This window comes from Rana temporaria, chromosome 4, assembly GCF_905171775.1.
Source record: "Rana temporaria chromosome 4, aRanTem1.1, whole genome shotgun sequence".
NCBI lineage: Eukaryota > Metazoa > Chordata > Amphibia > Anura > Ranidae > Rana > Rana temporaria.
Genome location: NC_053492.1, coordinates 481,429,715 through 481,445,772, shown reverse-complemented (window position 1 = coordinate 481,445,772; position 16,058 = coordinate 481,429,715). Strand labels below are relative to the sequence as shown.

The following is a 16,058-nucleotide window of genomic DNA, read 5'->3' as shown; positions in this document are numbered from 1 at the left end:
TGGAGCGAGAGCCCGAAAGGCTTCATTGGCTTTGCCCGACAATTTCCCCGACAAAATAGTGACCCATTGGTCTGGTGGTACCTGGTGTAGTGAGCACTGCCTCTCAAAGTCCGCCAAATATCCATCGATTTCCTCCTCACTTTCTACAAAAGCTTTAAATGCAGTGAACGGTATTTTCTTTCCTGTAGCAGCGGGTGGAGGAGTAGGAACTGCATGTGTAATGGGCTGTCTCGCTCTTACCAGTTCCAGTTCTTGTCCCCTCTTCGTTTGTATCTCCTCCCTTGCTTCCCGGAACAGCTGGTTGATTAGTTCCACGGACGTTTCTGGATACAAGGATAATCTCCGCTGTACAATCCCAGTAATTACATCTTCCTCGCTGACCGGTGCAAGGGGCTCCGTTCCTTCCATGGATCCATCCATTTCGTCCAGCTCCAGCAGGTCAGCTATCAGCTCCCTCCGTGGTCTGTTGCTTTCGCTCCTACCACGAATCTCCAATAGATCTTTCAGTGTGGTTCTTTTCAGCCTGGCGTACTGCGACTCCATTCAGAACTTGCTCTTTGGATAAAAGGACCATCCCACTACTGCCAACCAATGTAACGGCTATCCACTGGTAGTGAGGGGTATCGGCCGTTGGAGACGTCCTTTTTGCTGACAAGTTATGATATGCAGGTACCGCCGGTATATCCCATCGAACGCCCTTCCAAGAAACGAGACGGGCTACGTTTGAAGGGTCAAGCAGACTGACTTTATTTGGCATATTTCACCTGCTTATATCTGCTTACAACTGTTACAAGAACAATGACAGTTTCCGCCCCCCCCTTCACCCAGTAGGGGGCTTCAACACAGACCCCCTGAAACAATGACATCTCCTTGACCAGTCTCTAGACGCTTCGGCACCGCAAACCACTTAACATTTCCTGGCCAGGCACATTCCTTTCTCAATAGAATTCAATTAACCTTTAAAACAATTATACATTCACACATAACAGCCCCCGTATTCTGAAGGGATTAACTAAACAACGGAGAGTCAATTAGCTATGCAAAGGGACTATTAGCATTCAGCAGTGAAGAGTCCCTTGCATGATTAACCCTTTGAGCTCAGAATACAATGTGGTAAATCCAACTGTAACAAGTCCTGCAGTTATTATCGATGTCCAGGCAGAATAGTCCATGATCCGTTACAGGGCCCAATACATGAAGATGGGCCTTCATTTGGGGTAGTTGTGGGATTTCTCAGCCCCCTATGTACTGGCAGGATGGGCCCAATACATGGAGATGGGCCTTCATAGGGGGTAGTTGTTGGATTTCTCAGCCCCCTATGTACTGGCAGAATGGGCCCAATACATGGAGATGGACCTTCATTTGGGGTAGTTGTGGGATTTCTCAGCCCCTATGTACTGGCAGGATGGGCCCAATACATCGAGATGGACCTTCATTTGGGGTAGTTGTGGGATTTCTCAGCCGTTATGTACTGGCAGGATGGGCCCAATACATGGAGATGGACCTTCATAGGGGGTAGTTGTGGGATTTCTCAGCCCCTATCTACTGGCAGGATGGGCCCAATACATGAAGATGGACCTTCATTTGGGGTAGTTGTGGGATTTCTCAGCCCCTATGTACTGGCGGGATGGGCCCAATACATGGAGATGGACCTTCATAGGGGGTAGTTGTGGGATTTCTCAGCCCCTATGTACTGGCGGGATGAGCCCAATACATGGAGATGGACATTCATAGGGGGTAGTTGTTGGATATCTCAGCCCCTATGTACTGGCAGGATGGGCCCAATACATGGAGATGGACCTTCATAGGGGGTAGTTATGGGATTTCTCAGCCCCTATGTACTGGCAGGATGGGCCCAATACATGGAGATGGGCCTTCATAGGGGGTAGTTGTTGGATTTCTCAGCCCCCTATGTACTGGCAGAATGGGCCCAATACATGGAGATGGACCTTCATTTGGGGTAGTTGTGGGATTTCTCAGCCCCTATGTACTGGCAGGATGGGCCCAATACATGGCGATGGACCTTCATTTGGGGTAGTTGTGGGATTTTTCAGCCCCTATGTACTGGCAGGATGGGCCCAATACATGGAGATGGACCTTCATAGGGGTAGTTGTGGGCTTTCTCAGCCCCTATGTACTGGCAGGATGGGCCCAATACATGAAGATGGACCTTCATTTGGGGTAGTTGTGGGATTTCTCAGCCCCTATGTACTGGCAGGATGGGCCCAATACATGAAGATGGACCTTCATTTGGGGTAGTTGTGGGATTTCTCAGACCCTATGTACTGGCAGGATGGGCCCAATACATCGAGATGGACCTTCATTTGGGGTAGTTGTGGGATTTCTCAGCCGTTATGTACTGGCAGGATGGGCCCAATACATGGAGATGGACCTTCATAGGGGGTAGTTGTGGGATTTCTCAGCCCCTATCTACTGCAGGATGGGCCCAATACATGAAGATGGACCTTCATTTGGGTAGTTGTGGGATTTCTCAGCCCCTATGTACTGGCAGGATGGGCCCAATACATGGAGATGGACCTTCATAGGGGGTAGTTGTGGGATTTCTCAGCCCCTATGTACTGGCGGGATGAGCCCAATACATGGAGATGGACATTCATAGGGGGTAGTTGTTGGATATCTCAGCCCCTATGTACTGGCAGGATGGGCCCAATACATGGAGATGGACCTTCATAGGGGGTAGTTATGGTATTTCTCAGCCCCTATGTACTGGCAGGATGGGCCCAATACATGGAGATGGGCCTTCATAGGGGGTAGTTGTTGGATTTCTCAGCCCCCTATGTACTGGCAGAATGGGCCCAATACATGGAGATGGACCTTCATTTGGGGTAGTTGTGGGATTTCTCAGCCCCTATGTACTGGCAGGATGGGCCCAATACATGGCGATGGACCTTCATTTGGGGTAGTTGTGGGATTTTTCAGCCCCTATGTACTGGCAGGATGGGCCCAATACATGGAGATGGACCTTCATAGGGGGTAGTTGTGGGATTTCTCAGCCCCTATGTACTGGCATGATGGGCCCAATACATGAAGATGGACCTTCATTTGGGGTAGTTGTGGGATTTCTCAGCCCCCTATGTACTGGCAGGATGGGCCCAATACATGGAGATGGACCTTCATTTGGGGTAGTTGTGGGATTTCTCAGCCCCTATGTACTGGCAGGATGGGCCCAATACATGGAGATGGACCTTCATTTGGGGTAGTTGTGGGATTTCTCAGCCGTTATGTACTGGCAGGATGGGCCCAATACATGGAGATGGACCTTCATTTGGGTTAGTTGTGGGATTTCTCAGCCCCTATGTACTGGCAGGATGGGCCCAATACATGAAGATGGACCTTCATTTGGGGTAGTTGTGGGATTTCTCAGCCCCTATGTACTGGCAGGATGGGCCCAATACATGAAGATGGACCTTCATAGGGGGTAGTTGTGGGATTTCTCAGCCCCCTATGTACTGGCAGGATGGGCCCAATACATGGAAATGGACCTTATTTTGGCGGTAGTTGTGGGGTTCCTCCTGTAATATCTTGGTGTCTATGTTGCAGGGCCGCACCCGGTTGCGTCCTATCTGGCGTCTGTGGATAGTAAATACAGCTCTCTCTTCATGGATGCGGTGTGGAGAGATGTCTTCAGTCAGTCGGAACCCCCCGGATCAGGTAAGCTGCATCCCATTCTGGTCAGGCTGACCTCTGGTGGTGGGGTGGGATACAATGCTAACACATGAGGTGCAAAGGGGTAATTACTGGACCGGAAATGGTCAGGAAACTGTGGTCTCTTCTACCTCTGTGGTAGGGGAAGAGTTCAGCCTTTTAGTTAGTGGCAACACTAGCAAATGTTTTCCATTCTCCAAAGAGCTCAAATATGTGGAGTGGTGATTCATGACACCCCAGTGTGCATTGCTGTCCAATCAGAGGATATTTCTGTTTGTGGCATGGTTGGGGGGGGGGGGGGTCATATGAGACCATGATGTGGTAGGCTGGGGAGGTGAGTAGAAGAGGCAGAGCATGAGCTGAGCAGGGCTTCGGTTGGAGAAGAAGCAAAGTTAACTGGTTGAGAGAGGTAGAGGTGGAGCTGGAGTTGATCATTAGGGATGGGGGGGTAGAGGAAGCTGCAAGTTTGGGGGGCATGGTGTTGGGTAGAAGAGACAAGTCTGAAGCTGACCATGATTTGGTTTGGTGGTGGAGGTCGAGGTCATGGTGTGGGGGTAGAAGGGGCAGAGCTGGAGCTGACCATGGCTTGGTTTAGTGGTGGAGGTCGAGGTCATGGTGTGGGGGTAGAAGGGGCAGAGCTGGAGCTGACCATGGCTTGGTAGTGGAGGTCGAGGTCATGGTGTGGGGGTAGAAGGGGCAGAGCTGGAGCTGACCTTGGCTTGGTTTGGTGGTGGAGGTTAAGGTCATGGTGTGGGGGTAGAAGGGGCAGAGCTGACCTTGGCTTGGTTTGGTGGTGGAGGTCGAGGTCATGGTGTGGGGGTAGAAGAGGCAGAGCTGGAGCTGACCATGGCTTGGTTTGGTGGTGGAGGTCGAGGTCATGGTGTGGGAGTAGAAGGGGCAGAGCTGGAGCTGACCATGGCTTGGTTTGGTGGTGGAGGTCGAGGTCATGGTGTGGGGGTAGAAGGGGCAGAGCTGGAGTAGATCATGGCTTGGTTTGGTGATGAGATCGAGGTCATGGTGTGGGGGTAGAAGGGGCAGAGCTGGAGCAGATCATGGCTTGGTTTGGTGATGAGGTAGAGGTCATGGTGATGGGTAGAAGGGGCAGAGCTGGAGCAGATCATGGCTTGGTTTGGTGGTGGAGGTCAAGGTCATGGTGATGGGTAGAAGGGGCAGAGCTGGAGCAGATCATGGCTTGGTTTGGTGGTGGAGGTCAAGGTCATGGTGATGGGTAGAAGGGGCAGAGCTGAAGCAGATCTTGTGGTGGGGCAGAGCTGGAGCTGACCATGGCTTGGTTTGGTGGTGGAGGTCGAGGTCATGGTGTGGGGGTAGAAGAGGCAGAGCTGGAGCTGACCATGGCTTGGTTTGGTGGTGGAGGTCGAGGTCATGGTGTGGGGGCAGAAGAGGCAGAGCTGGAGCTGACCATGGCTTGGTTTGGTGGTGGAGGTAGAGGTCATGGTGTGGGGGTAGAAGAGGCAGAGCTGGAGTTGACCATGGCTTGGTTTGGTGGTGGAGGTCGAGGTCATGGTGTGGGGGTAGAAGAGGCAGAGCTGGAGCTGACCATGGCTTGGTTTGGTGGTGGAGGTACAGGTCATGGTGTGGGGGTAGAAGAGGCAGAGCTGGAGCTGACCATGGCTTGGTTTGGTGGTGGAGGTAGAGGTCATGGTGTGGGGGTAGAAGGGGCAGAGCTGGAGCTGACCATGGCTTGGTTTGGTGGTGGAAGTCATGGTCATGGTGATGGGTAGAAGGGGCAGAGCTGGAGCAGATCTTGTGGTGAGTGAGTGAGTGAGTGAGTAACTTGTATAGCGCAGCAAATGCGAACTTAATCGCCTCAAGGCGCTTGACATCCAGAGTTGTACAGATCTTTCAGAAGAGGTGGGTCTTTAGCTTTTTCCTGAATGCCCGATGGTTTTCTTCCAAGCGGATGGTCGTGGGTAGAGCATTCCAGAGCCGTGGTCCTTGGACCGAGAATCTTCGTTCTCCTTTCGATTTGTAGCGGGATTTAGGAATTTGGAGAAGGTTTTGGTTGGTTGACTGGAGCATGCGCTTGGTGACGTATGGTTTTATTTTCTCGCTTAAGTATTGAGGAGCTTTTCCCTGTGTACATTTGTGGGTGAGGCAGAGCTGGAGCTGACCATGACTTGGTTTGGTGGTGGAAGTCGAGGTCATGGTGTGGGGGTAGAAGAGGCAGAGCTGGAGCTGATGATGGCTTGGTTTGGTGGTGGAGGTGGAGGTCATGGTGATGGGTAGAAGGGGCAGAGCTGGAGCAGATCTTGTGGTGGGGCAGAGCTGGAGCAGATGATGGTGTGGGGGTAGAAGGGGCAGAGCTGGGGCTGATCATGGCTTGGTTTGGTGGTGGAGGTCATGGTGTGGGGTAGAAGGGGCAGAGCTGGAGCTGACCATGGCTTGGTTTGGTGGTGGAGGTCGAGGTCATGGTGATGGGTAGAAGGGGCAGAGCTGGAGCTGACCATGGCTTGGTGGTGGAGGTCGAGGTCATGGTGATGGGTAGAAGGGGCAGACCTTGTGGTGGGGCAGAGCTGGAGCTGATGATGGTGTGGGGGTAGAAGGGGCTGATCATGGCTTGGCTTGGTGATGAGGTCGAAGTCATGGTGTGGGGGTAGAAGGGGCAGAGCTGGAGCTGACCATGGCTTGGTTTGGTGATGAGGTCGAGGTCATGGTGTGGGGGTAGAAGGGGCAGATCTTGTGGTGGGGCAGAGCTGGAGCTGATGATGGTGTGGGGGCCCCATCAGACTTTTTTTCCGTCTGTGTTTAGAAATAGAACATGTTTTATTTTTTTCCGATGGATAAAAACGATAGGAAATTCCTATGGTCTGTGTGGAACTCCAAGAGAAGATGAATGATGCTGATTGGTTGTTGGGGTTGAGGGAGATTTGATATGAAGACAATTAATAGGGGAGAAGCTTTAGGGGGGTCAAAGGGGGCCTGAGAGGAGCGTATCATCCATCTTGGATTTTTCCCCCCCCACAGATCGCCTTGATGTGGCAGGGAGGGTGGCACAATACATCGCTGGGGCCTCCCAGTCACACCAGCTCTATATTTCTGAAGCCATGCTGACCTACAGACAGCGGAGGTAAGTCTGAGGACAGCAAACCTCTCTGTAAAAATGTTTTTCCATTACTGTCCTATTGGACATCATTGTGCAGTGTGTTTGTGTTGGGGGGGGGGGGGGGGGGGGGGCTGGGGCTGTGATTGTGTAGATAGATGGAGTACTGGGGGGTGCTAAGGACAGCTATTGAGAGTAGAAGGAGGAACTGCAGATGATGGGAGTTGTGTAGGAGATGAGGGGTGGAGGATGAGGGTCCAGGTCTGGGGGGTGGAGGATGAGAGATTTAGACAAGAAGTGCCAGGCAGAGGGGATGATGGTGTATGAAGGTTGGAGATGTGTGGAGGTTGGGGTTGTAAGGATGGGGTTCGGAGGGCTGAGGTTGGGGATGTGTGGAAAATGCAGGGGTACGGATTTGGTTCGGAGGACAGTGAATGGGATGTGTGGAGGATGGGGGGGCATGGATGGGTTCAGAGGTTGGGGATATGTGGAGGATGGGGTGGTAAAGATGGGTTCAGAGGGCGAAGGTTGGGGAAATGTGGAGGATGGGGTAATAAGGATGGGTTCGGAGGGCGGAGGTTTGGGTTATGTGGAGGATGGGGTGGTAAGAATGGGTTTGGAGGGCGGATGTTGGGTGGTAAGGATGGGTTTGGAGGGCGGAGGTTGGGTGGTAAGGATGGGTTTGGAGGGCGGAGGTTGGGTGGTAAGGATGGGTTTGGAGGGCGGAGGTTGGGTGGTAAGGATTGGTTTGGAGGGTGGAGGTTGGGTGGTGATGGGTTCAGAGGGCGGAGGTTGGATGGTGATGGGTTCGAAGGGCGGAGGTTGGGTGGTAAGGATGGGTTCTGAGGGCGGAGGTTGGGTGGTAAGGATGGGTTCGGAGGGCGGAGGTTGGGTGGTAAGGATTGGATTTGGAGGGCAGAGGTTGGGGATGTGTGGAGGATGGGGTGGTAAGGATTGGGTTCGGTGGGTGAAGGTTGCGGATGTGTGGAGGATGGGGTGGTAAGGATGGGTTTGGAGGGTGGAGGTTGAGGATATGCGCAGAGCATGATCCCCCTCCCTTCAGAGACTGGACCGCAGGGTAGTATTCCAACATGGTAACCACCCCAAACACACCTCCAAGACCACCACTGCCCTGTTAAAGAAGCTGAGGGTAAAGGTGATGGACTGGCCAAGCATGTCTCCAGACCTAAACCCTATTGATCATCTGTGGGGGGAAGGGGAGGAGCGGAAGGTCTCCAACATCCACCAGCTCCGTGATGTCATCATGGGGGAGGGGAAGAGGACTCTGGTGACCTCCATGCCCAAGAGGGTTAAGGCAGTGCTGGAAAATAATGGCGGCCACACAAAATATTGACACTTTGGCCCCAATTTGGACATTTTCACTTAGGGGTGTCCTCACTTTTGTTGCCAGCGGTTTAGACATTAATGTCTGTGTGTTGAAGTATTTGTTATACAAGCTGTACACCCCTCCCCCCCCTGTGTACACCCCTCCCCCCCTGTGTACACACCTCCCCCCCTGTGTACACCCCTCCCCCCCTGTGTACACCCCTCACCCCCCCTGTACACTCACTACACAACATTGTAGATACAAAGTGTCATTTCTTCAGTGTTGTCACCTGAAAAGATTTACACAAATGTGAGTGAGGGGTGTACTTACTTTTGTCAGATACTGTATATAACATACCCAGTGGGGGAGGAGAAAGCTTCTCATAGTATTTCCTCAGGACAATGGAAGCTTCTCTATAGAGCAGAATGTAGAACGGGGATCTCTCTCTATGATGTGTGGGAGGTTCTTCTCACGGTGGAAGGTGATTGGTTATGGAGCTGGCGCTCTCCGCTGCCCGCAGGTTCACCGGTCTTGTTTATTGATGGCAGTCAGATAAGACCGGTTCTGGTAGAACCTCAATAACGGTAAGTATGATGCCGGCACAACGAAATCTATTGTGCCCTTCTGCAATTAAAGCTGCTGCTGTGTCCTGATGAAGAAGCGGAGCCCAATCCGAAACGCGTTGAATAAAATTGGATTACCTTATCGATGTTAGATCAGGACTGGTCTTATCTGACCGCAATCAACAAGCCGTACTGGTGAACCCGCCGGTGAGAGAAAGCTCGCGCTCCAAACTACAAGCCTCATATGTGCAGAATAAGCAGCCACCTTCCGAGGTGAGGGTGACCTTCTAACACATCGAATGTTTTCTACACATTGAGACGTTCCTCTGCTGTATACTTCCTTCCTGATGATGTGTTCAGTCATTGATTTCTCTGGAGTCATCCTACTGCTCACGCGGAGGCTTCTCCTCCCATCCCGACAACATTGGAACTCAGGGATTTTCAGGTGGCGGTCCGGGGCCCAGAGCTACGGAAAAGATCAGATAGATGGAGACCATTATTTATCTGCTTCTTTCCTCTGTAAACTGAAAGTGTGACTGGGGAGCGGTGTCGAGTTTGGGGTAAAACATGACCGAGAGTGAGGAATAAAAGAGTCAGAGATGTGGAGGAACTCCGCAGGGGGAGAAGTGACTGACATTTACAAACGGCCGTTCATGGATTGAGGTCATTAGATAGAAATGAGGTAACAATGGTGTAACGGAACGTCCCACACACTCCGCTTGAGTGCTTCCGTCATATAACCCCTCCCCCAGTCTGGATATAGAGATCAGATATTCCAGCTGCTCACAACACACAACGAGACGAGACTTGTTTGTCTGCTGAACATGGAGAACCAAGAATACAGCCTTATATACAATTAGAAGAGGTAACCAGAAAATAAATTAACATGAGCTAATTAACTAATCATTTACCCAGACGAGGCGACTCCGAGATATGACCTGTCAGGGTAGACATCCCGTCTCCTCTCACCTGCTATACAATACACATTATCATAAGTGTAAACACAGGACATCTTCACACACTAGCAGGGTCAATTAGCACAGAGAACAGACAGATGGCTGGAGGTGACAGCATTAGCGTCTCCTTACACTGTATGTCCCAACATTATGACTCAGTCACTCTAATATGACATATACAGGGGCCCCAGGTATACAGCTCACAAAGAGCACCCCTCCCCCAAATGCCAGGGCCCATGATCGCAAGGCAAGAGGCGACCATTCAGTCCCCTCCAAAAGCCTCCGTCCCGGGTGAGTCTGTCACATTTCTCCCCCATCAAAAGTCGACTAAAAAGGTCCCACCACCTGGTCTGGACATGCGTTAGTCGGACAAAGTGACCTCCTCACATAGTCTGTCCGCATGACCTCCAATGTTGGCTGCAAGGAGTCATAGGTCACTGTGGGTCAGAGGTCACTGACTCTGTCTGGCTGCCAGCGCTTCAGCTGGGTGGTTTTTAACATTCCGGGGCTTGGTCTGCTGCTGGGCAGAGGGGTGACCGCCCAAGCTTCCTGAAGCTGTAGAGACACTGTATGTTCTAGACAGAGGCCAGCGGCGCTCTGCCCTTTTGCCAGCACTTCTGCTGGGGACTCCACATCATCCGCCCCGGCTAACCGTTGGGGAAGGAGGCTGGATTCCTCCACAACCGAACTGTGTCGCTGCCATTGGGGAGGTGAGCTGGGCCGGCTGCTTCCTTTTCCGTTCCCTCATCTGGCTGCTGGGACAACATGTCTGTGGTACTGTCTCCCCGATGCACGGATCTTTGCTGGGGAGGAAAGACCACCTTCTCCACCCTGGCCAACTGTTGGGGAGGGACGATGAACACCTCCTCTCCCTTCTCACCCTGAGCCTCCGGAACTGCCACAGGGGTGGGGCAGAGGTCTTGAACCCTCTGTCCGGTGACCAGCGCTTCAGCTGGGGAAGTTCCTTGCAACTCAACAGATACTGCTGTTGGTGATGGGCAGAGCACAGTGACGTGTGGCCCTGATACCAGCTCTTCTGCTGGAGGCTCCTCAGGTTGTTCTTCCTCAGCAGAAAAGTCTATTAAATCCCCTGTCTCTGCAACTGGTGTCTGGGGATAGAGGTTCACCATCTCCTGTCCATGGAACACAGAAGATGCTATCGGTGCTGGGCAGAGGTTAGCAGTACTCTGCCCTGCTGTCAGCACTGCCGATTCTCTGGCATACTGCTGGACAGGCACATTCCTCCATCCAAGATCATCCCACGCAGAAACAGGATCATCAAGGTCAGTCAGCACTTGCTGCATCCGCCATAAGACCTCCGGGTCCATAGCTGCGGGGGCAGGTTGGCAAAGCACACGGTCACTCTGCCACATTGCCGACTCTTCAGCCAGGATTTCAGCATTATCCACTGGTATTTCCTGATAGTCCCAGGCAAAGGGAGGCCAGCCCTGGCGCTGAGCAGAGTCTAGCAGTCGTCTGTAGGTGATCTCCAGCTCCCATTCCTGAACGGCCAGAAACTCCAAATCTCCCAGTGCCCAGTGCCCTTCCGAGACGTTCAGTAGCCCTTCTCTGAAATTTATGATTTCCTCCAACCGCCACTCCAAATCACTCCCAAAACTTAGAGTCCCCTGTCAGCTTCACATACAACAGTCCCAGGCCGCCGTAGCTTAAGCCTTCCGTTGGGCCGTCATCCGCTATCCAGGGACATGCTTGGGATACACCGAAGGGCTCTGTAGCTCTCATCCAGCCGCATCTCTGCCCAGACCAGCCTGCTTATTTCAGCTGTCTGTTCCTTGTGCACCCACAATCCATACTGCGCCCAGTACCTTTCCTGCAATCCATACTGCGACCAGTACCTTTCCCGCAATCCATAATGCGACCAGTACCTTTCCCGCAATCCATACTGCGACCAGTACCTTTCCCACAATCCATAATGCGACCAGTACCTTTCCCACAATCCATACTGCGACCAGTACCTTTCCCGGGTTGGAGGGGAGAACTTTTCCCTGGTTTCGCTGCTCACGGGCTAGCGCTTCCTTTCAGAGTTCCCAGCGAATAGAATCCGACCATCCCAGCAGGACCTGCTCTGATACTGGTCCTCTGTGCTGTATCTGCTTCTCTCGCAACCTCCTTCCGAATTCCTCTTCCATGGCGGCTGGTATCTGTACCTCTCCTCTCCTGCTATCCGAACCTTGGATCCAGGTGGAGGTTGGTTGTCCCAGACTGCAGGAAGCGTCCCACTGCTGCCACCAATGTAATGGAATGTCCCATACTCCGCTTCCGTCATATACCGCTTCCTATCAGTCTGGATATAGATATCGGATATTCCAGCTGCTCACAACACACAACGAGACGAGACTTGTTTGTCTGCTGAACATGAAGTGTTTATTAGAACCAAGAATACAACCTTATATACAGTTTAAAGAGGAGGTAACCAGAACATAAATTAACATGAGCTAATTAACTAATCATTTACCCAGACTAGGCAATTCATAGATCTGACCTTTCAGAGTAGACGTCCCATCTCCGCTCACCTGCTATACAGTACACATTATCATAAGTGTAAACACAGGACATCTTCACACAATAGCAGGGTCAATTAGCACAGAGAACAGACAGATGACTGGAGAGGATGGAATTGGCATCTCTTACACTGTATGTCCCAACAGTATTAATCAGTCACTCTAATATGGCATATACAGGGTCCCAGGCATACAGCTCACAAAGAGCACCGTTCCCCCCAAATGCCAGGGCCCATGATCGCAAGGCAAGAGGCGAGCATTCAGTCCCCTCCAAAAGCCTCTGTCCCAAGTGAGTCTGTCACAGTCCCACACTCCACTTTCATCATGTTCCGCTTCCTCCAGTCTGCATATAGATATCAGATATTCCAACCGTTGACAACTACAAACAAGACGATACTCGTGTGATTGCTGAACATGGAGTGTTTATTAGAAGCAGAATACAAGTCTTATATACAGTAGAAGAGGAGGTTCCCCCCTCCTGATCATATTACTCTAATGCCGCGTACACAGTCAGACTTTTGACTGGGCAAACATCTGTCAGAAATTCCGACGGAAAAATAGAGAACCTGCTCTCTATCTAAGTCCGTCGGAAATTCCGACAGAAAAAGTCAGATGGGGCATACACCCAGTTGGAATATCTGATGAAAAGCTCCCATCTGATTTTTTCCATCGGAAATTCTGACCGTGTGTACGCAGCATAACAATACACCTGTAACCAGAAACATCAATTAACATGAGCTAATTAACTAATCCCTTAAAGCAGCCGATGTGACTCTGTGCCCTCCTGGGCATTGTTGTGATAAATCAGGATGTCACTACAGGTCAGACTTGTTGTCACCGAGCTTCACACAGTAGATGATACATTATCATAAGTATAAACACAGGACACCTTCTCACAATAGCAGGAGTCGGCCCGTCTCCTACATTGTACAGAGGCCAATGTGATCGGCTCTCTCACCTAACATGTGGAGTTCAGAATCAAACAAACCAAGAATAGTCTTTACATCTATCCTGGGAGATATTGTGGAGAAATATTACTGTCCCATTTTAAGTAATCCAAGATATATTTTCTCAGTCACCCTGTGCCCCTAATTGGACATAAGAGGTGCATTGGGAGCTGAAACAAGGGGACCCCAACCTTTCCGAGGGATTCTTTGTTCCACGGGCCCCCCGTCACACGGGCCCCCCATCACAGTTCCTTATTAAAGGTGGATGAAGGTCCAAGAGAAGGATCAGCATTGCAGGTGATATCCCACCATTGTCAGATCTGTCCTTCCCAGGTTTGCACATAAACCTGAGCGCTCAGATTGCCCCATTATACGGTCTGTGCGGGAAGGGGGGATGGTGGCCACACATCGCCGGTGCCGTTTCATCTTCAGGAGACAATAGAGATCAGTCCAGGTTTTCGGTGACTTCGTCTGTTTCCTCTGAGATCTCTACCCTGAGGATGTGATATTGTTGCCTCATCCCGATAAATCAGGCTGGGCTGCTTCACAATCCTCTTTCATTGATGGGTTTTCATTGATTGACAAGAAATTCAGTGTAAGAATTGGGGTCACATGTATGGGTGGGGTTTGGGGCATGTCATGGATTTTCTTGGGTGTATCCCAGAATCTTGTTCCTCAGGTGTTACTTTCATGGGTATAATATTCACATTGGAGAAGATTTTGGGGGAATTTGGTAGTTTTGTGTTGATATCATTACTATTACCATGACCCGTATCGCCACGGCCAGCATAGTGTGATGCGTTTATTATGCTGCCGATGGCAGATCTTGGTAAGAGTTGATGTCTGATGAGTTGCGTCTCTTCCCGTCTTTCGGTATCTGTTCTTGTCTCTGGAATTTTATCACAGCGGTTTTTGTATAATGCTCCTTTTATGTTTTCTGGCTGTCCAGGAAAAGAAGTCTGTACTTTGATTTTTATACCAGGTACCCTGGTTTTGTTTCTTCTGTGTTTCTTATCGGAACTTCACGTCTAACCTTTTGTGTCTGTGAACTTGAAACCCTAAATGTCAATTCCCCTCTACATCAAAAGCATGCAATGTTCCCGGCCTTCCCATGGCGATATTTCAGCCCTGGCACACTCCATGCACACGCCTATGGTTCCCGGCCTTCCCATGGCGATATTTCAGCCCTGGCACACTCCATGCACACGCCTATGGTTCCCGGCCTTCCCATGGCGATATTTCAGCCCTGGCACACTCCATGCACACGCCTATGGTTCCCGGCCTTCCCATGGCGATATTTCAGCCCTGGCACACTCCATGCACACGCCTATGGTTCCCGCCCTTCCCATAGCGATATTTCAGCCCTGGCACACTCCATGCACACGCCTATGGTTCCCGGCCTTCCCATGGCGATATTTCAGCCCTGGCACACTCCATGCACACGCCTATGGTTCCCGGCCTTCCCATGCCGATATTTCAGCCCTGGCACACTCCATGCACACGCCCATGGTTCCCGGCCTTCCCATGGCGATATTTCAGCCCTGGCACACTCCATGCACACGCCTATGGTTCCCGGCCTTCCCATGGCGATATTTCAGCCCTGGCACACTCCATGCACACGCCTATGGTTCCCGGCCTTCCCATGGCGATATTTCAGCCCTGGCACACTCCATGCACACGCCTATGGTTCCCGGCCTTCCCATGGCGATATTTCAGCCCTGGCACACTCCATGCACACGCCTATGGTTCCCGGCCTTCCCATGGTGATATTTCAGCCCTGGCACACTCCATGCACACGCCTATGGTTCCCGGCCTTCCCATGGCGATATTTCAGCCCTGGCACACTCCATGCACACGCCTATGGTTCCCGGCCTTCCCATGGCGATATTTCAGCCCTGGCAGCGTCGTCTCCATTATATCCTTGAGGTAGATGAGGAGACCCTGAGCCAGCACAGCCCTTCAGGACTCCTGGAACACATTCCCATAAACACACCTATAGAGGTCACTGAGAAGATTCAATCTGAAGAGCCTTCAATAGAGTGGGGAAAACACAAATCACACTGATATCCCAGCATCCAAGTCCATTTCCAAGATTGGACATTGGGGGGGGGGGGGGTATTGCTGCCCCTCAAAAAGGAATGCAAAAAATAGTGTTGTAGGAGCGTCAGAATAAGAAAGGGCAGATGATGGGATGTGGGAGCCGCCAGAAACACTTGTGGGGGTTTGCTGAATTCAATCCCAGCCCCAGCCATGCTTTTGATGTCTTTTGGATGGAGGGGGTAAAGGGTTAGGACCTCTGTCAAGGACCCCATTGGGAGATTTATGGGGGGGGGGGGGCAGTGATCTCCGAGAGAGGTAGGCAAGGCACCAACAAAAACCCCTTTCCCTCTCCATTCAGAAAAGGAGTCGTCTGCCCTTCCTTTCTAGAGAATTCCTCCTTCTTCTGTCCTGAGAACTGGAAGTGAAATGATGAGGTTTATCATCCGTCCGGCTTTATCCTGTTTTGGTTTTGAATGTTCTACCTTTAAGCTTATATGTGTTTTTCATGGATGGTGTCATTCTATCACCGATTGGTCTTATCTGCTGTTTTCTTGGTTAGGGTCAGTTTTTTTTTTACCTTGGAAGCCTTCCCCTTTTATTATTGGTTGTCACATCCTTCTTTTACCAGTCTGGTGTCCCTTTCCTCTCCATACTGGTGACCTCTTTGTCTTCTGTCTGAGAAGTTCCGATGTATGGAGTCTCTCCACTGTCAGCGTCCTTCATCCCTCCCCCAACTCCTCCCCTTTCCGGCCATCCGCATCACTCCTACCCTATCAGTGAGTGATCTGTATAGTATAGTTCTCATCAAGGAAATCCTCCATTTATACAAGATAGACATCATTTCCATTCACTGTGTCTGAATAGATGAGATCTTTGGAGATCCTTGTGTCTGAATAGATGAGATCTTTGGAGATCCTTGTGTCTGATTGGCAGAGATCTTCTTCCTAGGTCCATATTCTCTGCTTTATCACTTTTA

The 16,058-nt window shown here is 51.1% G+C and overlaps 1 protein-coding gene across 1 annotated transcript in view; it reads left to right on the top strand.

Moving 5' to 3' along the window:
- LOC120935803 (phosphofurin acidic cluster sorting protein 2-like) overlaps positions 1-16,058 on the top strand; it is a 133,183-nt gene that overhangs the window by 92,448 nt on the left and 24,677 nt on the right. Inside the window, 2 exon segments of the mRNA XM_040347865.1 lie at positions 3,562-3,672; positions 6,652-6,754. Of these exon segments, the coding sequence (XP_040203799.1) occupies positions 3,562-3,672; positions 6,652-6,754 (214 nt within the window).